Source organism: Numida meleagris, chromosome 3 (assembly GCF_002078875.1).
Source record: "Numida meleagris isolate 19003 breed g44 Domestic line chromosome 3, NumMel1.0, whole genome shotgun sequence".
Taxonomy (NCBI): Eukaryota; Metazoa; Chordata; class Aves; order Galliformes; family Numididae; genus Numida; species Numida meleagris.
In genome coordinates this window covers 5,411,236-5,435,627 of record NC_034411.1, presented here as the reverse complement: position 1 = coordinate 5,435,627, position 24,392 = coordinate 5,411,236, and the positions used below count along the sequence as shown (strand labels likewise).

At 40.6% G+C, this 24,392-nt stretch overlaps 1 protein-coding gene across 12 annotated transcripts in view; it reads right to left on the bottom strand.

Annotated features, from left to right (window-relative positions):
* Positions 1–24,392, bottom strand: part of MACROD2 (MACRO domain containing 2) — an 847,154-nt gene that overhangs the window by 64,056 nt on the left and 758,706 nt on the right. For 9 of the 12 annotated variants that reach the window (XM_021389946.1, XM_021389947.1, XM_021389948.1 and 6 more), the window contains exons 10-11: positions 15,492–15,527; positions 6,975–7,058 (exon numbers count right to left, since the gene is read on the bottom strand). In XM_021389946.1, coding sequence (XP_021245621.1) covers positions 6,975–7,058; positions 15,492–15,527 — 120 coding nt within the window. The remainder of the gene's footprint in view (positions 1–6,974; positions 7,059–15,491; positions 15,528–24,392) is intronic. The other 3 variants (XM_021389950.1, XM_021389957.1, XM_021389958.1) reach the window with 1 other exon arrangement.

Genomic DNA, 24,392 nt, shown 5'->3' with positions numbered 1-24,392 from the left:
AGCGTAATAAATAACAGGTTTTTATTTTCATGCGGCATTTTTGTCAAGTATTGTCTCAAGTATTGTCAGGGAGTGTGGGAAAAGAATGAGAACTGCAGCTCGCGGGGATTATCTCAGAGGTTTAAGATAACACTATTGTATTTCATTATTTAGCGTGCTGAGAAATATAGGAGCCTAAGCTAAAGCCCACTGCAGTGCTCGGTGTTTCCCTCACCTCGTTCCTCTGTGCATCACAAGGCAAGTAACTCAGCATCATGGTACATCTTCCAGCACAGGGAAGGACCAGGGGACAACGTGTGGGCCAACAGCTTCAGCGCCAAGTGCTTTGCTTGCACTCAGATTTATCCCAATCCATAACTGCTGGGAACACCGTGCAAGGCCTATTTTTTTTTTTTGCTGGATGTAATTTTTCTGTGTGACATATACCATGGCTCAGATTTTGCAGTACAGATACCAGGCAAGAAATTGTCAAAAATTTCACTGCCCAAGATGTTGATCATCACTATTTCTGATAATCTGCAAGTGTGCCTGCACACAGCAAACAGAGGGAGATGTTTCCTGGGAGCCTGAGCTCTCCAGAGGAACCAGAAGATGGACATCATACAAAGTCCATACAGGGCACAAAGATGCAATCTGCATCTTGATGCAAAAAACCCACACATGGTGATGTGCAAGCATTCATATACTGCTATCCTAGTGTATGAAGTTAGACAAACTGTCCATATGATTTGATGCACACTGAAGAGCCAGCTGAGGCAGCGCCCAGAGCAGAGCGGAGGAGGCTGACTCCCAGCCCTCCAGGCAGCCCTAGCTAAGACAAAAATATGTGAAGGTGCACAACACGACTATCACATTTACCCTTATTATGTCGATTTACTGTTAGTTCCCATTTTCTTGCTGTACCCAAGAGACTAGCTAACTGCACACTGCGAAGGACCGTGGTGCAGCTTCTGCTCTGAGCCACAGGAAAAATAAAAAAGAAAAGCTATTTCAATATTGCGTATACTGTTCCTGAGATCACGTGGTGGAGGAATGTAACACGGCGAAGAACTGGGCAGGGAAGCCACACAGGAGACCACATTTGCTGAGACGGAATAAAACATGAACCAAACCCAGCAATGTTGCTATTTTGCATTAGCATTTCAGAATTAAGGGCCCGACTGCCTTCTGTGCTGGGTCTGAACAATCACAATGCTTACTGTTATTCACTTAGTGGTTAGAAATGAGAAAGGAATTGCAGCTGTTTACCTGCTACAGTTTACATACACATGCAGTTGGCTGCTAAAAGAAACCCCAACGAGAGAATGGCTGAAGCAACAGGACGGCATGTCACCTGCGGTGGCCAAAATGAGCTGCATTTTCAAAGCTGTCGTGTGTGACCACGGCATGACAATTTAATGAAACGGCAGTAGCCTCTCCAGCAATGAAAAGAATCTTCTAAGAAGGGTTTGCTCAGAGAGCAAATAACAAATAAATATACAGATAACGTCCTGTTTTTCCCCTGGCTAAGTGGAAAGAGATCACCTGATATTCTGAGAGCTGTAATCAGTCAAGACAGATGGCAGACTTCAAAACAGGAGTGAAAAAAGAAGCTATCAGCCGAAGTGGATAGGGGTTAATGGCATCACTTTAAATATAACCAGTCTATATGAAGGTGAAACATTTTACAGACATGTTTGATACACATGCCTCACAGGGAATTTTGTCTGAAGTACTTAATCTTAATGTAAAATTTTATTTAAGGGTTTAGTTTGGGGGTAAAAGGAATGCAGTAACTTCTAAGCTATCTTAATAAGAAGTAGCACTTTAACACTGAACAAGAGAGTGTGTTTTTGAAGCATAATTATGTGTCTAGATGTTCATTTTTTGTATGAGTGGAGCAGAAATGTATCGAAGAATATTACTGCCCTGTGGGATGCAAGGAAGAAACATAGCTATAATTTCTCAGATGATAAAAGAATTGTTTGCTACAAATCAAGGATAATTTTAAAACTTAATCAGAAGTCAAATCTCGTTAATATTAATCCATACCTTAAAGGGACAGACAATCAGGTCTGCATAGTGTTACAAGGACCACAGGAAAGATGCTTTGAACATTGTCGTGTAGCGGTAACACGCTGCGGATGTTGTACGTACACTGCACCCCCATGGAAGGAGCAAAAGCCACAGCACTGCTGACTTCAGTATCTTTTCAGGTTGGATATCAGGAAACATTTCCTTCTGAGAAAGAGCGGTGAGGCACTGGCGCAGGCTGCCCAGGGAGGTGGTGGAGTCACCATCCCTGGAGGTGTTCAAGAACAGTGGAGATGTGGCACTGAGGGACATGGTTGATGGGCATGGTGGGGTTGGCTTGGGCTTAGACAAGATGATCTTAGTCGTCTTTTCCAAACTTAATGATTCTATGATTCTATGACTTTTGCCACTGCACATACTGTATCCTCCTCTCTATGAAGCCAGGAAGCAAGGAGCAAAGCTGCAAAAATTGTGTTGTAAAGGAGAAGAAGGAAGGAGAAGTCTTAACGTTGTGACAAATGGACTAAGCTGTAAAATTAGTTTTATCTGCTTGACCCAAGACTATGCATTTTTTGTCAAAGGACAAATCTTTCTTGGAAAAGGGATGAGGAGCGAGGGTGTCTCCCTCTGGGTGAGCATCCTTCCTAATGGCCTGCTGAACCACAGCATTGTTGAGCTAAGATGCACCTCTACTTGGCCTCATTTCTACTGCACACTCAAATCAGACAGGTGACTTCTCCTGTAGACACAGCACAATTGATTCAGAGCAACACATGATCTTGCTAACGAGCCCTGAGTCCCAACACTGATGAACAGTATTTCTGAAATCTGATGCTGCCCTTGAAAGCTAAGGGGTCAGTGGTGTGGTGACCCTATCAGGCAAAGAAACCAACTCTACCAACTGTCTTCAAGGTGATTTGTGTTCCTTTTGACATTCCTGGCTTGGCTTATCCATCAAACCATTCTCCTTCCCAGTAGGTGAATGGAAAGCAGGCAAAGTTCATCCCAGATGAGCAATCCCAACACTCTAGCTCCTCACAAATACACTGGGTCTCAGATAAGGGGATCATGTGAGACCAACAGTCTATCAATCTATCAGGAAGAACCTAGCACTTCATTCTGGGAGAAGCTCAGGAGAAAAGCTGGAGTGAGATAACTTGCAGAGCTCCAGCTCTGTCTTCACACTCCTCAAAGGAGAACAAGCAGGATCCTGACCTTAGGAAGGCATAGAAATGGCTTTTGCTGCATGGATTGATTATCTTCCTCCTGGAGGAGGAGAAAGATCAGGCATTTATACCACTATTATTGGCTGTGTTAGTCATCTTTGATACAATATTGATCACCTGTGGACCATGGAGGGAAAAGATGGGGCAGCTCCCGGACAGGCTCCATTTTATATCTCACTGAGAAATCCAGAAAGAAACAAAAGGGCAAACAGTTTTGCTTCTCCCCGTATCAAGAAAACCTACAGCATGAATCTCACCGTTCAGCCCACACAGGAGGCCATCAGGGGAGATAAAGAGAAGTCAGGAACACTTTGAAATTCATTAGGCTTCTTTAAAGAGAGTCTGATGTTACTTGGTAGGGATCAGAAGGATGAAAACATGACCTTTGACATTACTGCTATCTCATGACTACAATACTGTGACCAGTATCGCCATTTTGTCTATGCCATTACTTTATGCCTGTGTTATGAAGTTTCTGAAGACACGCTAAATTTGCTTTAGTACCAAAAATATTTTTCTCACCTTGGAGTTCACCAAGTGCACCCGACCAAGGGAAAGGCAAAATGGCCACTGGCTTATTTTTCCCACCTAGCAGGACCCAAGGAAAATACATACAGAAATAAGTAAATAGCTAAATTACACTGCATGTTTGCACACCTAAAACCTGAAATGCTGCAGGTAACCTGGAGGTAAAGAATGTTTCTCCATGCATCCAAGCTATCCATTTCTCCAGACAATACCTCGCACTAGAATGAAAAACTACTGAATACAACAAGTGACAGGACAATCGGCTAGGCAGTTCACACTAGCTTTTCACTATCAACAGGCTGAATGCAGAGAACAATATATCTAATAGCATAATAACAGGCACCACTAATACTTCAGAGGTTCCGTACAAAATTGCTTTCATTAGCATGTCAAGTGTTTATCTTAGCTTACTGCAAAACAAGCTCCTTACCTACAGCCACTTGTTCGACTTTCCTTGATTGCGGAGAGGGCAGAAATGAAGGAGCCTACTTTCTGTGATCTTCTGTGGAGATTTTAAGATGCACTGAAAAGGCTTTGCTCCGTTATCTCAAGCCAGTGAAGCAGCTTGGTGTGCTGCAGAAAAATACTACTGCAGAAGTAATACCGAACTCGGAATAGTTTCTACAGGATGCCATGAGGGCACGTGTGGCAGGAGGCTGCGAAAACAGCAAACTGTATTCCCAGCTTTGGTCTAAAGGGACACTGGAAGCTGCAGGGAGGAAAAATATCTAGTTCTTCCTGGGTCCCAGTGTGTATCTGTTAAATATTTTATATCTAGTCAGGGCATCAAGGAGAAAATAATATCTTGTGTTAAATGTAAGTAGCTTCGGACTAGTTTTTATTGATAAAAGATATATTTGCATGCGAACTACCTGAAGGTTAAAACACTCTGAACACAAAGCACTTCAGTTTCACCATGAGGAAAATTCATGGTAAAGCAAGTTGGAGCATGGTGGAGCAAAGTTGGCCCCAGCCAGAGATCGGCTTTACTGGGTTTTGAGGCTGCTTACATCTATTAGCGACCCAAAAATCCTTCTTTTTTATTTTTATCCCTCAAAATACAATAAATTAATAAAGGCAGTTTCTTGGAAAGGAAACCAAATCTCTACCTATCCGAACAAAATCTTTCAGACACGTGGTCATGTGGTCCTGGTTCATGTCACACATCCACAGCCTTCTTGATCCTCAAAGCTCCACAATAACAATTCCTTCAATTAGCCAAAACCAACAGCTAATAATTAGAACGACAGAAACTAAACTCTGTTCCCAGACAAATGCGTGCAAATCCTATTTACTTAAATGGAAATAACTCACAGGTGTGTTACATTAGACTCTGGCCACTCTGCAGCTTCATAGGAATTCAGTGTCTGGAGCGATTCTTCAAAACACAGGCACAGGTAATTCTGCTGAGATCTGATCCAGGTTTCTTCCCCCTCAACAAACACTTTAATTATTTTTTAATTTTTTTTTCCCCTAACACAACTTTCAAGCCTAAATTGAGGCTTTTACTCCTAAACATTATAGGCCTGATTTCTGCCTAAGGAGAAGAGGAGTCTGTCACCAGCCAGATTAAATTCCGCAGCAGTGATTATGTGTTACAGGCCTCGACTCTGCATCAGCAAAAATCTACTGTACGGCATCAAATTCAAGGAGTTCAGACATTTTACAGCTCGAGGGTAATGCAATCATTCTATTGCCATGCTATTTACTTCATCCTTCCAATGCATTTGTTTGTACTCTACAAAGTGAACTGTAGGTCACCAGGAAAACACTGACAGGAATAGCAAACTAGGAGACAGAATTCAGTAAACCAAGCAAACAGTGGAACAACATCAGCTTATTTTCCAATGGAAAGAAAAGCTAACAACTTTTTTTTTTTTTTTTTTTGCCTCTCCTATTATTATTTTTTAAGACAGTGATACAATGAAGGCTTTTAGTCACACTCCAACATATATATTATGGAATACTTAGGAATATGGAAAATGACACCACAATCCCACACCCCATTTAGCCTGCATACAAATCGACATGTGGTTTGTCATCATAGAATTTTCTAATCCAAATGTACATTGGTATTTTAACTTCAGTTGGGTTTAGTGCAACAAGAAAGAAAAGAAGACCAGTCAGGATGAGATTTCTTGGGTCCCCCCACACCTTCCAGGCGATGACAGCTATTGCTTTAAGTACTTGCCATTAACAACCAGTCACAATGTTAGTGACAGGATGTTACTAGCAGTTACTTAAAGTGATAGATGTTAACATTTTTCTGCTCTTTATGACTCACACTACACCCCAGTCAGAATATTTTAGGAGCTGAAAGCACAGCGCAAGGTCAAAATGATGAAGAACATGGAGCCACTGGTTGAGGTGCAGAATGAGATGTGTCACTTAAGGAACATTAGGTCAAAGAGAATCCACGATAAGGAACTGTCATGGATTAAAGATTGAGGTTCATCCTTTTAACTATTTCACCTAAGGGGAATTCTCTAGCATTTGGGCATTTTGTTCTTCCACAAATAGAAGACCAACGTCAAACTCCTCATTGAAAATTATATCTTTGATGTTAACATCTTTTAGCAACTCTCCCAATGAGATACACATTAGGAAAAGATACTTTGATCCAATTTTAGACTGACGTGGACAGCACTCAGACTCAAATGCAGGAAAGCGCTTTTCAGAACAACACAGGCATAATGGTAAGCATCTGTGACTTCTGACCATGGAGATATGTAGCACAACGCATAAGATCCAAAGCCATAAACACCGTAAGTGGAGTAGAAAGGGATACAGTAAAATTCTCTTGTAGAGAAGGAAAGCAAGAATTTTATTGTTCCATGTATCGCTGTGGGTAGTTGATTTACTTGGGCAGCTTAAGCAACCAGCGTGACACAAACACTGTGCAACGTTACATTTTATATTATTAATTATGTTAAGTCAGAACAGGTTAGACATAAAACAGCAACATTTTTCCATTTTATATCAGCAATAATCAGTAAAAACGCATTTGTAAATCTAAATCTACCTTGAGATGAAATACTCTTAGGTGAATTACAGTCTCCTGACTGAGGCCAAAAGTAACTTTCCAAGTGTGTGCAAATAACATTCTTAAATAAAAGTATTCCATTTTTTTCTCAAGAACTCAGCATCAACCTTTCCCCCCACATGTAAAATTTAGCAATAGCTCTGAAAAGCGGTCAGACCACCTACCTTCAGCATCATCTTGCAGGTCTTCAGCATGCTCTGCTTTGCACTTTGTGGGAGACAGAGGCTGGCCTTTTTGTTCCAATCCTTCTTTAAAATATGAAAAGAAAATATTAAATATATTACTTTGAAACGGTGTTATCGTATCAAATTTTACCACACGCGATATCACAACTGTGAGTACATTTTATCTCAGTGCTCCATTCAGTGCCTAATGTCTTTCTCTTATGAAAATTAATTACTGCATCACATGCTAGAAAAGGATCATAAGAACTATCTTTCAGCTTGGGTTGGATTTTGCCTAACTTTCCCATGACAGCACGGAAGAAAGATCATGTTAAAATGACCTACTACTTAACAAGCTCTTAATCTCTTCAGGAAAAGAAAAGTTTATAATTTTTAATATGTAGTTTTTAATGTAATATATATTAAACTGTACTACAGAATTGTGGTGAAATGACTCCCTCTCAGCTCAATTCTCCACTCAGTGTAATAACACAGTAACTAATGAATATTGACTGAAATGGGTAATGAAATGAGAGGCAGGGAATCGAGTTTGATAGCAAAGTAAAGTTAAGGAAATGAAAGTTTTATGAGATAGAAATGTTCTGTTTGGAGAAAAAAAAAAAAAAGCATTTCAACTCCTTAGCCAGAAGGCAATAGGAAGATGAAGGAAAAGGAAATCTTTCTGAGTAAAAGAGTAACTGATGCAGTGAAGCTTAAGGTTTCTAATATTTGTAGAGACTGAAGTTCACAGTACTTAAAATTGATGGTTACATTTTAAGAATTAAGAGGTTTTATACATCTTGATCAGAGTTTTTTATCTTCTTATCGTAAGCATCAAATTACTGTTTGTTTGCTAAGATAGACCTGTAGGTACAAACTGGTAGCACAGAAAGCCCGTTAGCACAGAAGGAAGGCCAAGCTAGAAATTAATCATAAAAGGTATTTGTAAATTAAGACATTTAATGAAGGAAGGCTCACTAATTAGAATATTCTTCAAAAGGTTGCTTGACCAAATTCTGGGTTGAAAGCAGAGAACACCAGATGCTTAAAACTCAATTCACTGCATATATTGAATCTATTAAGCAGCGATAGGAAAATGCCTTTTTGTCATTTGACTTTCCACCAGACCTCCCAGTTCCTTATGGCCAGCTGAGGGCTTGGGAAAGGGAGAAACCTAAAGAAAACAGATTTTATGTGCATGCTGAAAAGACATCCTGAACACAGTTATAACCAGGAAACATAGGAATGCACGTGACCTTTCTCGATTTAGCCCTATTGCCATGCTGGGAGAAAGAAAGAATCACCTCAAATTAATTAGTTAATTAGCAACTAGAAAAAAACAGCAGCCAAAAAAAAAAAAAAAAGGAAGAAGAATTTACATGTGTATTATAAATTGCCTAATGTTCTGAACACTCCCATCTCTTCTGCTGTTGTACATACCCTACACAGTCATCTACTGTATATGTGGCTGGGTATGTAAAAAGCTCTCAGCAACAAGATGCACCATTTCTCATAAAGGACTCAGCTCTAGATACAGATACTAGCTATAGATACTACCCTTCCATATCCTACACATATACAGAATCCAAGTGCTAGAAGTTTCCAAATTAAGTACGAAAATAAATAAGGATATGAAAACTTAACTTGCAATGTGAAAGGGAATTCTATGTTCCTTTGAGAGACAAACCATTGGCTCCACATGGAACCCAAAAAGCTACTCAGAAACATTCTCCACCTGCCCTCCTGGGAATCGTGGCTCTCTACTGCACTGAAGTCCTAAAAGAGCAGCTATGGACTTAGAAGCTGGCAAGAATTTACAAGAAGCTACAGCTCAAAATGTCAACAGTATTCTAAAATGGAGATCTGCACGTGAACCATTGAATTTAATTTCACCTATTTAATTCTAAGGAGTGAACATTACATTTTAGGCCTACAAGCCCAAACTGAATATTGTCCTTAAAAATTGCTTCTAGCACAGCATTTCTGTATATACAGTTCCATATAGTTCAGAGCATGAAGGGCCTTTAAAGATCAGTAAATAAGTGGTGTAGAACACACTTTGATGTCTAGCTTGCCATCAGGAAGTAGATCTTTCCTGACAGCAGTTAACAGAGGACCATGTTCATGTCACCACATTTGTTCATCTGAATTTAAGATTCAACTACAATATTTTGATGAAATCAAAGTGCTAAGATATATTTATTTCTAGGCTGGTGAGAATACAGAAGGAACCACAAGAAATACTGTGGGGAAAGGAAAAGGAAAACAAAAAACAACATGAAATACACACTTTGTCAACCTTTTACAGGGGTTACTCAAGAGCAATGATGTTGTTCAGTAAGAAGCTCAATGCAAAAGAGAGATCCTGAAAAATAACCAGGCTTTTAAAGATTTATCCCCGCCAACACTCTCCCATTATCTTTCAAAGGAATGTGAATATTTATAATTGACCATATTGATGGATGGCCTCTTTGGTTCTAATGCCACTCTGCACTACCTGCTATTTTCCCTTTTTGGGTAGACAATGATTCACATCAGGGGACCGAATCAATAGGAGCATTTCAATCAACACTCACCCCTCCAGTGACAAATTTTATCATCTAACAAACCTGTGAGGCTTCCTCCTAGCCCAAAAGTCACATGTCAATCAAGCTTAAGTGCAAGTGTCCAACCAGGTCTTTCAGGAGTATCTGAACACATTAGATAGTATAACCAACATCTTAATTGTCAGCACAAAGACAGAAAGGGAAGGGGCTGATACTGAAAGAAGTCAGAGCTGTTACCGTCTCAAAATAAAAGGTCTTTCTGTACTCTATACAGAACCTTTCAATGTTCATTAAAGGATACAGAGGCACTATCCCAGGAGAATTAGATCTCATTTGCAATTTCACTGCTTTTTTTTATTTTTTTATTTTTTTATTTTTTTATTTTTTTAAGATTTCCCTCATTTTATAGACAGGGATTCCTTCAAGATTCAAAATAATGACTTCTGTGGTGGTCAAAATACAACTCTTAACCCTTTGTGCTTTACAGTAGCGTGTACGTCTATCAGAACAACTAGCCAAATACTATGGAATTCTGCTTGCCAATTTCTGTTTAAAAACACAACACCTACATCGGTGTCTGAACCGATCACATTCAAAGCTTTTCTAATCATGATCAGGTTTCTGAGCTCTAACACTGGGAAACATCATTCCTACTTGTAGGCTAATTCAGAGGGTCAACACACCACTTAAACCTGACAGTCTTTCTCAAAGTAAGCTATTTCATAAATCCCTCACAGTTTCAAAATCTTGCTGTCTACAAGTGTTTCCTATTTTCCTCTCAGTAAAAGAGAAAGTCTCCCTCCAAAGTAAAAAGTACCCAGGTTTGCATGAGTGTGTACACAGTGGAACGTACAAGGAAATAGAGTATTTATACAGCACTGTTTATAGTTGGGCTTCTCTTATTAGCATCAGTGAGATCAATATAGGCCTGCCATCCTATAGCTGGCTGCGACTTCTGAATTAACATCTGGTGGCTAAGTAGGACATTTGGGACAGAAATGGCATAACCAGCAGGGCAATGCATATAAACAACTATGAGATGAGAAATGGGACAGCTGGGTGGTAGCATTTACTCAGGTGAGGTCAAAAGGCCTTGGTACAACATGGGGAGTGATGCCAGAGAGGAGAAGACAGCTTCAGAACTGAAAACTTCTGCATGAGGTTTTGTGGTTTTTTTTCTTGTTGTTGTTTTTGTTTTATGGTAAGAGAATTAACTTATGTCAGTGCATAATAATGCAGCATCATTGCATATCTGGACTATGCTTCTCATAACAGCACATGGGTCTGTAATTTCCAGATGCAATCACTGCAATTGTGCACACAATTATGGCAGTATTAGGGCTTATTTTGCACGCTTCTATGAGTAGGTATGTGAAGCTATGGGTATAAAAGCTAAGTCCTTCAGAAGTTAAAGTTTAGAATAATCTTCCCTTAATGGAGCTTAAAACATTAAGCATCATGACTCTGCAGCATTAAAGCAGAGAAGTTAGAGGAAGACAAGGCTATTAGGTCATCTGGTCCTTCTCTTTGCTTACGTAGTATATTACTTACAAAGGAGAGCAGAGATCTAAAAGTGCACAAGTCTGTACCTGGCATTACTAAATCTGTCCTTTTGGCTGAAGCCATCCTATCAGCACGCTATATGAAGTATATTAATATCCAAACTCACTGAATTAAATGGTGCAGTTAAGCTAGCAGTTGCAACAAGAAACAGCGTTCAGGAAAACAAACAGATGGGTCAAAACCTTGCATGTTAAATGCCATTATAAGAGTGGTCCTGAGTATGTATATTTACTAAGATTGGGCTATTGTTACTTCTAAATATTTTTCCTCTTATTCTAGTGTATCCAAAATATGCAGTGATGTTATGTGATTAACTCACTAAAATGATCGGTCATGTCTGTTTGATTTTACAGTATTAACATAGATGTTAATAGAGATTGCAGACATGCAATTAATATTAGTTTACTATTTATTTAGGAGGAAAAACATAGAAAGACAGGCCTTTTTGCAAATAATTAGATATTTGTACTTCAGGGTGGTAGAAACACAAGAGATTACTTTCATAATGTGTACATTGCCCAATAAGACATGCATTTGGTCATCTGTTACTTCTTCCTCCGAGATAATTCCTCAGCTGTACCCAAGTTCTAATCCAGCACCTAATGGGCATATTCCCATCGACTTCAGCTGACACCAAACCAAGATCAGTTTTTTTTCCTCTATTGCTTGCCACCAGGTTTTAATTAGGACTGGTTCTGTAAAATCTGCACTATTCTACTACATTCTTCACTCTGAAATTGGTACAGATACGAATCTATGTCTCATTTGAGTCCGTATGCTTCTCCCTATTTTCTTTTGGCTAGATATTGGCCCTTCAGGAACACCTAACCGAAAACAAATTGTAGGCACAGACATTTAGGTTAGATTTAAAATACTTGAATACTTGAATCTCTGCCAGAGGTCCTACACGCACATGTAGCTTGCAACATATGCTCTCCATGAATCCAAAAGCTCTTTTACTTCGGAAAAAAAAAGGTACTTTTTTTTTTTTTTTTTTTTTAAGCACAGGAACTGGAGAAATAACCCCAAAGCAGACAGGATATGGACAGCTCAACAAAACAGGATCATCAATATTAGTGCCAACTGCTGATTCCATCTGCTGGAGTCATGGCCCATGAAGTCAAGTGGAATGAAGAGTGATTATTCAATTAATAACTTGAAGTGGCAACTAGATATAGATACTCTATTTTTCCCTCAGAACTGTGAAAAATTGAACTCTTTCAGACTGAAAGCTTTCTGAATATAAAAATCAAAACTCTCCTCAATGCAGAAATTAAACACGTATTTAGAACTTCTGCATATGCATCCTACAATCATTAAAAAGTTCATACACCATCTTGGTTTCAGCTGGGACAGAGTTGATTTTCTTCATCGTGTCTGGTGTGATGCTACGTTTTGGCTTTAGGAGAAAAACAACAGCTGATAACACACCTATGTTGAGTTGTTGCTGAGCAGTGTGGCACAGAGCCAAGGACATTTCATTTTCTCAGCTTCTTGTGCTGTCCTGCCAGTGTGGGAGGCTGAGGGGGCACAAGGAACTGGGAGGGAACAGAACCAGGACTGCCAATCTAACCAGGTCAAAGGGATATTCCATACCATATGGCATCACGTGAAAAAACTATAAAACTGATGGAAGTTGGCAAGGGGTCTGCTGCTGCTTGAGCACTGACTGGGCATCGGTCAGTGGGTGGTGAGTAAGTGCTTCGTGCATTATTGGTTTTATAAATACATATATTTATATATAAATAAAAATATCATTACTGTTATTTAACTTTCCCTTTTCTGTCTTAGTAAGTTGTTTTTCTCTCAATCTGTGAGTTCTACCTTTTTTTTTTTCTGATTCTCTCCTCCATCCCATCACGAGGGATGAGTGAGCAAGAGGCTGTGTGGTGTTCAGCCGCCCGCAGGGTTAAACCACAACCATACACAAACAGGTCAAAATGACAAAACTCCCGACCTCTTCTGGAGTGGCTATACAAAATATATTTGTCTTTGGCTACGTAGGTATTGACTGATGACTGTTAGTGTACTGATTCCCAAAATATCTTGAAATCAGAACAGAATAATTAAGTACATGCTGTTGATGTTCATCGTACTCGCCAAACAAGCCTGTGAGAGAAGCTATGATCTCATCTGTCTTACACGCACAAAGAAGCAGGTATGTAGGGAAATATCTTCTTCAAACGACTTAATTCAATGATTATTTCCCAGACCAGCTATGCACCTTCACCTAAATTCATGGAGGATAAAAACGATTTATTTATTTTGCAAAAAAGAAAAGATTGGCTATTGTGTGGAAATATACTTCCTTTTAATTGTAATTGTAAATGCTTTAAAAAACGATGTAATTTGCATAATGTCCATAAAAGCAAGAAGGAAAAAAAAATGCAAAATAATTGACTTACAAAAACATACATACCATGATTACCGTAAAAAAATGAAATTGGAAATGTTAGATGAATACTGAAAATTCAACTGAGAGTAATCTTTGGCAAATGTTTATTGTGTAATGACAGTCTTCATTTTCCTACTTTTATATATGTACAACTATATTAATCACACTAACTGTATTAAAATCTCTGAAAGTTCCTATCCAGTAATCTTGACACCAAAAAGTAATTACAATTATATGTAATAAAACCAACAGTCCAGAAAGCCATAAAAGAATGTGTTAATCCATCACAGTAACACATAACTATCTGTGTATATCCATGTTTGCACATTTATGCATATCCACCATTATTAAAGAATTTATAATTTCTAAGCTAATTAAGTGGTTGCATAAATCATCATAATCCATTTGTCTTCAGGACAATCTTGCCAGTTTAAGCAGCCAACATAGTGCTTCAAGAGCTTTTACCTCTGTTTTCTGGCTGGCATATCTCTGCCTTTTTCCAAGTGGTGGCTCTCCTTCCTGATCTCATGTCCTTTCACAAAGCAAATAACTGGAAGTTCCAACACACCGTATTCACTGGGCTATGATGGGACCAGGGTTGAAGAGACCTGAGAGGTAGTACACACCCGTGCACTGTCACAGATGAGTGCTAGCGATCAGGAAGGAGAGGCACAGAAGAAGAGTAGGGAAAGCTATGGTACATCTAAAAGGAGGCCCTTCACTGTATAGATCTCTCTTAAAAAAAAGCAGATCGCGTGGTTCTGTGTGGAGCAAGGAGTTGGACTCGGCAATCTTTGCTGAGTCCTTTCCAACTTGGGATATTCTATGATTTAGGTCAAAGAACTACAAGACAAAGACATGATGAGTGACATGCAACAAAAGGAGAGTAGAAAACTACCCAGGGATGGAATCAGGAAGGCTGAATTTGCATACCAGTAGCAGTTAAAACTAGGTAGGAACATAGGGAATAACATGAAGGGATCCTACAAAAATGCCAAGAGCAAAAGCTAGTTCAGACAAAGTATTTCTCAGCTGATGAATGGAGGAAGCAACCTAGTAATAGTCAAAATGAAAGTTGGAGGTGCTCAGATTACGAGCAAAGCCCATTCCCAGATCCCACGCATACAAGTGGACTTTAGGAAGAACAGGAGCAGCAGAAAGGCAGTAGGCTAACAATAGCTTTGAAGAGCTAGGTGTGCTAATACACGTTAGGTGAAACAGGATTCACCTGAATGTGCTGGAAGAGCTGGCTGATGTGATTTTAGTGCTGCTCTACACCACTACAACTTTCTAGAAAGACATGGAAAAAGATGAAGGGAAGCATAAGCAGTCATTTTGATTTCAGTCCCTGGAAAAAACACATAGCATATCCTGTTGGAACAGGAGGACAACAGTGTATACAATACACTTTCGTATAGCTTTTTGTACCATGTACTGCAGCATTCTGAGATGTTAAAAAGTGTTGGCTGAACAACTGCACCATTAGATGAGCTGAAAATTGGCTGATGTGTAACTGGCAAGTGGTAGCAAGATGAGTACTCCAATAGTCAATTAGTGGACTCCATGGAAATGAGTTCTCAGAAATATTGCCCAATCACATTCCATTTATTCAAGAGTTTGCTGGAGAGTTTTGCTACCGTTTTCATTGCAAACAAATCACAGCTTCTAATCACAATTGCAAACTACTCAAGAATTGCTGCATCCACACCTTTTTTCTGAACAGACTGTAGAATTCTAATTATTTCCCATTCATGTTCAAACTAGATACTAACAAAAAGAGGCTCATAACAGATGATACTAAAAAGTTAGTTTCAGCCATTCTTAATATGTATTGTATGTTATCAGGGATCATTTTCCCCATGCTGTTAAAAACCAGAGATAGCTGTTGTAACGTTAGCAATAAATGATTGGCACTGCATATCACCATCAAGGCAACTTGTTTTAAGAACTTTTTCAGTTTGGTTCATGCTTCTCAAAAGCAACATGATATAGCTTAAAATATTGTTTACTCACCTGTCTCTTCACTTATCTCAGTCTCTTCGTTGTCATCTGTCAAAAAAGTAAAAACAAAAAACATCAGGAAAAATCCAAAATAAAATATTCCATTATTCAACCTGTACATGTCTTAGCTTGCCTTCTCCCATTTAACATTTTGTAGGGAGATCTGGAGATAGGTGGGAAAATAAAAGTTTTTGATGCTATGAAGAAAGAGGATTCCTTTCGCAAAAAGTTAAATGTTGGTAACGAAGTAGTTTCATACCATGAGACTTTTTTGGGGGAGGAGAGTGGAGGAGTGAATAAAAAAGATTTGCCTCAGTTAACATCTAAGTGAAACAACATTTCAGAGCCTTAATCATCTAGTGGAGAGTTCAGCGACCACAGGAGTTTGTCAACTAAGTTCCTCAGTCATATGGACTGTATTTAAACCCCTTCAAATGGATTTAGGCAAGTGCAAATTCTGTGTCAAGCCTACACCTTCTGTTTAAAGCATAGCATCTTTCAAAGTTTCATATATACATGTTATTACATCATTTGAACCCCGAGGAGTTTTGCAACATTACAATCAATGGCAATGGAAACTAGCAGTAGTATTTAGGTCCTAATCTACAGAATCAGATCTTTACATCACAAACTCCACTGAGATGCAAATGCTGTGACACATGCCATGAGGACCGAAGATCTGCTTTCAACAAAATTTGGAGCTTGAAACATTTTAAGTACAAGCAGAACAGAACAATTAGTAAATAACAGAGGCCTGCACTGGGAGTTCTGTTTAAATCAAAACATTTAAAAAAAATCATGAGCATGAGACTTTTCATGGGGGCTTGTAAATCTATGACAGATGGATCTGTATCCATCCTTCACCATCTTCTTTAGCAGTCACACCTGCTTTGCAGGGCAGGACTTCCAGAAGACTCTAAAGGACAGTAAGTTACGTTTTTCTTGAGCACAATTCAATCTGGCACAAAGGATCAGAACAGAACAAAGTCGCTGCATACTTCACTTCCTTTCTCCTTATTCTAAAAACAACTGCTTTGGAGTTCAAAAAGGCACACTGACCCCTATTTGTACACAGAAACTTTAAGGAGCTTTGACAAGTAGTTTTTGAGATCAAGAAGTGAGAAATTTTGTTGAAGGAAGCCAATGGGAATCTTGCCATTGACTTGAACAGAGCCAGGATTTTCAAACAGAGTCCTAACATTTTTCAGCATACCACTGAGAAAGTATTTGGTTAATACGAAGCTTATTAATTATTCTATTTCCAATAACATATTCTTTCCATGGAAGTGTTTATAATGAAGCCAGCACGATAAAATTTCAAATTAATCTAAGACACAGCACTAAATCAGCATAATATAACATCTTAACATACATATATCACCCATTCTTCTGTGGAACTTCTGAATTATTGTTCTCTAAGTGACTTGGAATATGAAATTCCCAGAGCAACAGAAATAGCTTCTAAGTTGGTGATAATGGACACAGAGAAGATATTTGGCGTTACTAAGAAGTAGTCATTATGCAATATAATGATGAAGAGTCAAAGACTGCTTTTGTGAACTAATTGTGAACTAAGTGCTGGGTTTTGTTCTGGGAAAAGGAACCTAATTCTTGCTGAAAGGCAGTGCAGTCTATACATCACTTCCAAAAATGGGAGGTGGGCTTCTGCTCATGTTCTGACATGACCTCCAGGTCACTGCGGTGCCTTTGAAAATTCTACCCCAACCTATATCTGAATCTGAGTTTCCTTTTTGGGACACAGCACTCCCCAGTCACATCATGTGTCTATAATTCTTATACTTACACCACTAACGCATCTGGTGGAAAGTGCTACTCTGTAATATATAAAGTGATCTCTTTCACTGACCTTGGTGTGGCTAGCTAAAGTGATAAACACCACATATAGTTGTCAGAACTCTGTGCCAAAACCAATTATTTTGGATAAAAAACATTATTTTAGAAATCTTTATCCAAAAATCTTTCACTTTTCTCCCAAAAGTGTATTATTACAGGCAGCTTTTGGGTTACTGGTTGTGAAGAAGTAAAAGCATGTAATTTTTTTTTTTTTAACTGAAGCTATTGTATGTGAGAATATAGGACTAAATGAGTGCCAGGATTGCTATAAATTAGATCAGTAATACTGAAGTTTATTTTTCACACACCCTATGCATATTTTTACCCCTTGTAGAAGAAGCTTTCTAGAGTGATGCATATTTCAAACCAAAGCAAACCAGTCTGTCAATGCCCAAATAAAACCGAGTGAAATCACAGTAGAGCCCAAGAGTTAATCTTTGTTGCCAGTAATCGTTGCTTGGAAGACACATGGTCAAAATTCCTTGCCCAAACTCACATTTGAAGGCCCAGATGTGAGACTTGCTGTAACTCTTATCTTATTCTTGAAAGAGTCAACTGAATAGGAAAATACACTGTAGTGTGTGCATAGAATCACCAAGGTTGGAAAAGACCTCTAAGATCATCCAGTCCAACTGTCCACCTATGACCAGTATTTCCCACTAAACCATGTCCCTCAGTACAACATCTGAATGTTTCCTGAACACCTGTAGGGACGGTGACTCCTCCAGCTCCCTGGGCAGCCCGTTCCAGCACATGACCACTCTCTCAGAGAGGAATTATTTCCTAACATCCAACCTGAATCTCCTCTGGCACAACTTGAGGCCACTCCCTCTCATCCTACTGCTAGTTACGTGGGAGAAGAGGCTGACCCCCACCTCATCACAACCTCCCTTCAGGGAGTTGCAGGGAACAATAAGGTCACCCCTGAGCCTCCTCTTCTCCAGACTGAACAATCCCAGCTCCCTCAGCTGCTCCCCATCACACTTGTGCTCCATACTAGGATACAAGGAAGACATCTAATCCAAAGTGTTTCATACATTTAAAGGCACAAAGTTTTCCAGCTACTAGTTGAGCTATGGTCAATACAATCAAGATATTAGGTAGGTGATGTAAGGGAGAACAGTTGCAGCGGCATAGAAAATAAATTACAATTCAGAATCAACCTATGATTGAAACTGGCCCTCTAACACTCACATTACATGGGTTAACTATATCTCGAAGGATCATAGAGCTCTGCATTTGAGTGTAATTTGCTCAGTACACATACATTTGTATAAATTACAGGCTTTGTGGTAGATTCATGTATCAAGGGATGTCAGTTACCTCTTCATTCCCCTCTCCCTTGTTACCTGCCATACTCAGTGAAACAGAATGATTGCACCTTACCCGATCCTACTGGCACAGGAGCAGGAGATGCCGCCTTCTGTCCTATACATATTTTTATTTTGCCTTGCTGGTCAGGTTCTTTCTCTGTCTCACTAGTCTCTGCACACAAGCGAGTGCAAGCCAGATGGCTAAAATCATCAATCTGTGTTAAGATTTATGTTAGGAACAAAGAGGTGAAAGGCTCTAAATACCGCTGCTAATCCCCAAAGCCATTAAACCGCCTCTTCCTTGTTGCTCAGGCTTCTATTTGCATTGTTCTTCATGTTAGCACGCAGAGAGTCAACACTATGCAAACACCTTTAATTTCTAACTATGCATGCCTTGTGGAGCTCATACAGCAGAGCCAGCTCCAAGCTGCTCAAGGCAGCTGTTTCATCTGTACTTGGGGCCTGCATTCCAGGCTCCCCGCACTCCCCAGTAGTGCTGCATGCTGCTGGCTCCTTCCCACCTTCCTCTCCCTTTCCTCAGCCTCTTCGTCTCATCCTTCAGCATTTGTTTGTCTTCTCGGCACTTCCTGCTGCTCCCTGATTTCCAGCCCATCCATGTACCTCAGCCTTCCCTGTTATGCAAGTGCGGCTCCACAGACTGAACACAACTGTGAGAAGGGCTGGGAGAGCACAGTGGGACCAGACCTCTCCCTACTGTAGCCTGCATACATGCACCATGGCAAGGGGAGCAATGGGATGAGCAGAGAAGTACTAGAGGCTGAAGGGACAAAATCGGGATAATAATGCTGATGCCTCCAAAAAAAAATCTATCAAAAATGCATGAAACCTTTCAGTAGTGAGAGCTGCAGCCATCCCATTGAGCTTTTTTGTTATCTAGAAGTAGGGTTCCAGCTGAAAAGGCTCCTGCCCTCAAGCATTTGCCTAGCAGGGACTTGATGATCTGCCCATACAGTTCCCACTAGAAGAACAGACGATGCGCGGCACTGCAGTTTCAAGACAATGGATCCCATTTTAGGGCAGTCTCTGCTTGCTCAGATGAAAAGCTTCTGTCAAATCTTGCAGTGGGTGGCAGCACGAATCAGGCTACCACTCGCTGCAAACTGCCTAAACTATGATACTACTGGATTTCTGCAGTGGAAAAGACTGAGTGGGTACTCGCTGTCCTTACTCCTCTTTACTACATTTGTTTTTCTGCAACTTTGTTCCAAAGCTTCCCCCACCCTGCACAATGACATTAACAGGTTGACGAACTTCCTAACCCTGTATCTATTATCTATTTTAAATGAAAAAAATAACTTTTTTTGGATAGCATAGGACCACTGACAGGAATTTCATAATAGCGTACTCCAACTCAGCATAAAAGTTTGGCAGAGTAGTAAGGCACACAAGAACACCCCAGGGCTTGACAAAGCCTGTATGTGCACACAAGGCTCACAGTAACATAGGAGCTCAAGAGCTCTTTTGGCTGCTCTGAGCCCTGCAAGCCTGCTCTCCACGGAGTTGATGCAACCGACTGACCAACAGCACAGAAAAAGGGAAGGTTTTATTTGAGGAAAAGCAGATTTGATCTCTGCAAGATGAGATCAGCCAAGACAAGGCCTGATTCTTATCACATCTACTTGCAAAAAATATTCTCAGAAAAAGAAAATCCTCAACAGAAGAAGCACATTCTTCCGCTTTGGAAGGAGAAGCGGAGCTTCTGAGCATTTGTATCCTGTAATCCTTCTTACAGAACAATAGCTACTATATAAACTCCCACCTGATGCTAAGCAAGTTTGATGAAATTTTGTTTACTCTGTTTCGATTATGCGGAAATTTCCACTGATATACTGTACATCCTGGCCTTACTGCAGCATCAGTGCAGTTCTTCCTCCCATGTTGCTTGGTTACACCAGTCCCACAACACCAGAGCCTCACTGAATGTAAAATGTTTGTAGCTTTTGAAGCCATATCAAATAGAAATCCGTAGTACCAGCCTTCTAAGAAGTTACACTTTTTTTTTGTCACCACAAAGATGTCATCTTTTATGCATCATATCACTCAATCTGCAGTAAAATGCATATACCCATATGAGCCTCAGGTGCATACAAAGGCAACGTGGTGGCTGCCATTCCCACTGTGAGTGAACTGGACAACAGTGCTCACAGCCAGGATCAGATCTGAATTTCTATTTCCCAGATGTTTCTACCTTACACTCCCTGCAAAAATACGCATCTGTCTTTTAAAAAGGAACCTATTTCTAAACTTCCTTATTTCTTCCATGCCTTAAAATACTGAAAACAACTGAGTTTTGTTTACCGAAATGTTCAAGTGGATTTCTCACCCATAAATATGCTAGTGTAGCATTCACACACAAAATGTTATGTTTTAGAAATGTGTCACCACATGCAAATACAAGCTTCTAACAAAATCTCATCAGTAACCTAAGACAGAGGCAATCAAATGAGACAAACACAAATTTAACGGCATCCTTTGCAATTAGAAGCACTCAAGCACACGAAGTGACTCAGCATCAGTGTCCGGAGAAGATGGGATATTTTTGAGCATGACGTGAAATGCATTTGCAATGTTTTACATGGTATATACAACATTTTGCAAGGCAGCAGGAAGAAAAGGTGCCCGTTCAAAACTGCATACCCGGAAGACATTATACAGAAAAGGCTGATGCTTGTTCACCTCCTTGTGCCAGGCATCCACGTGCAAAGGACTGAACAGAACAGCAAAACATTTCCCTCCACACTACCAGCTTCTTCCTCAGCATATCACTTATAGACTATGGTGACTAATAGCCACTCTTGGACCAGTTCTCTGTTGGTTGAGCTAATCTCTTTTTCAACTATATTTAAGACCTACAGGGTCCGCAACGCCTCACAGTGAGTGTTCCTACTCCCTACCTATATGTTGGGTAGGAAAATTACCTTTTCTTTTTCCTTTTTTAAATTCTGATTCATCATTTCCTGGAATATTTCCTGGCATTTCTTGTGTTGCAAGGGACAGCAAATTGTGACTCCAGACTCACCTTGTAATTACCACATTCATCATCTTCCCTGCCCTCTCCCACACTGCTAACACATGCAGCAGCCTGGTCCTTGCATACCCACACAACCCCTGTGCCTCGAAGGGCACCTTCACTGCTGCCATTTCACTGTTTCAATGCAATCCTTATCCACCAGGAGCTGGAGAGCTCAGGGATTTGGGGTGTGAAAGAGTCATTTTCCCCAAACTTCTGGAATGACTGCAGGCTCTGCAGTCAGTCTTGCAATACGAGGAAAGGAAAACATTCACAAAACACTATCAGAGCAAAATAAAAATAAATAAAAATGCAGACCAAAATCTCCTTACAACCTGACAAGAGTGATGAAATACATTACAGACCCATCGTCTGTCCATACCCTGATCCAAGCAGTGCTGCTGCTGCTGCTAACAAGAATGAGGAAAGCAAACAACTTTCTATAGCCCACATACAGCAGACAATACCACAGGCCTGTATCAAATCATGTACAATCAGAGGATTTAAGCCCCACGCCTGAGGTGACCAATACTTGGAACACAACCCAACGCTAGAGCAGCACTCTGTCAGCAGAAGGCCAGAAAATAATTCAGAAGAGATCATACCAGGAAGCTTCGTTATGATTCAGACCAAAGCGGAACTCCCCACCAGCATTTCTTGGGTACTGGAGACCTGCTGACATGTTAGAAGGAGCTGGGACCCCCTCCTGGTCTCTGCCTCTTAAGCTGCCCCTGAGCTGCTTCTTGTTCACTCTCCTGCCCTTACAAACCATCTGGAGGACTGAGACACTAGCAGAAAGGGCAAGGAAAGCAACCTCAAGGTGTGGTTGGACTGGCACGGTCGCTGCCATGGCAAATTAAGACAAAAAGCAATAGAAAAACTTAGTTTCACAGTTCTGTGAACACCTTCAGATTTTACTTGGCTTGATTTTATGAGGTAAGTTGTTTCAGATACATTTTGAAATGGATGGGTATTCTAAGCCTTATGGCTATCTGAAGCTTTTGGATTCAGAACAATTTTTATAGCAAACTATTTACATTGGAGTGCACTTTATCAGAATCTGCAGGTGCTCTAAGAGGGAAATAGAGCAAAGCCATCATCCTATTGTGGTGCACAGGCTCCTCCAGCTCCCCAAAGACTCCCCTCAGATTTCCCAGCTGGGGGGAGCACTGAATGCTGTCCAGAAGACCATGAAGGCATATACACCAAACGGGACCCTGCGTACTCTCAAAGGCTCAGTACATAGACCAGGAAAGGAGAGGGAAGTACAGCCACACACCATGCTACCGCATATTCACCATATGAAAAGCTAAGCAGGATCTCTGAGCAATACGTCAAAAGTTTCGCAAAGCAAAGCAGAGAGCCCCCTGAACAGCAGCAGGGCTGTTGGCCAGTGTTGGTCAGCAACAGCCATTTTGCTCCGTCCAGCAAACAGGCCCAGGTCACAGTGACCCTGCCCCACAACCAGGGCATGGACCTAAGGCCACGCCACCATGTGCTGACCTGCTGCTGCTGAGGCTCGACACCCTGGCTCAGCCCCGGCTCCTGCTCAACCCAGCCGTGCTTGTTTGCACAGGGGAGGTGGCCGGGCAGCTCTTGCCTTCAAACCTGTGAAGAGGCACAGTGTTTATGTGCTGTAAACATGGCAACCCGAAAACCCTGCCCAGAGACAAGGAAAGCAGCTGAGCTCAGCACCACACTCAGGATGCCCTCCGTGGGCAGGCAAAGACCAAAGGCCTGCAGGCTCCCTCAGCCGGGCCTCCCAGTAGCCCCAAAGCCCCGGTGGCCTGAACCAGACAGAAGCCACAGCTGTGTGACTTAATGATGCAAGCCCCTACCCAGACCAGACCTCAAATAAAGGATATCAGGGACTTCCAGTAAACCACCTGGCACCTATCCACACAGTAAAATAAAGCCTGTGAAAAATATTTTGTGGAATACATTCAGGTGACAAATTAACACAATGAATCTGCTCGTGAACGTTGCAAATGCAAACAGAGAGGCAAAATTTATCAAGCGAATTACCCATTTGATACAGTATTACTTACAAAAGGCTAACTTATGATTCCTTTGCTCATGCTGAGGCCTGTCGTAGTCCCAGAGGGTTCTGCCATATTAAGTGGAGAGGGGATGCTCCTCAACACCAGCACAGCAATTACAAACTCTGCTTAACAGTTCAGTCACGTATTAGTGCAGGGATCTGCCTTTTTAATACAAAGCTCTTCATTCAGGCATTTAGACAGTTTCCAATTTGATTCCAAGCCCGGTAGATCTCTTAACAACGAATTTCCTCTGCAATTATGAGATATTTGCACATTTATGCACAACTTCCTATTCGTACATCTCATCCTCCTAAAGTAATAGAAGGATTAACAGAGAACAGTAGTTCTCATCTGCGTTGCTTTGGATAGGGTGGGTAGCGTTTTGGCATCCAGGGTAAAAGCAGAAAATGCACTAAATGTCATAACCTGGAATAGAAGGGAGAGAAAGCTTTTCAAGAAGCAATTTCTCTCTCTCTCTCTCTCAGCACCAACTGATATGGCTCACAAAAAGAAAAAAAAGAACAAGCTGTTGGGCTCAGCATCCTTTCAATTAGTACTGAAAGGACACAGTCTAAAAGCTTGCATCTTCAATCTATCAACTGGTCTAATAGAAGTGCAAATCTCTCCTCTCTACCAATTTTAGTGATGCTTCAGCAAAGTAATTTTGTTACTG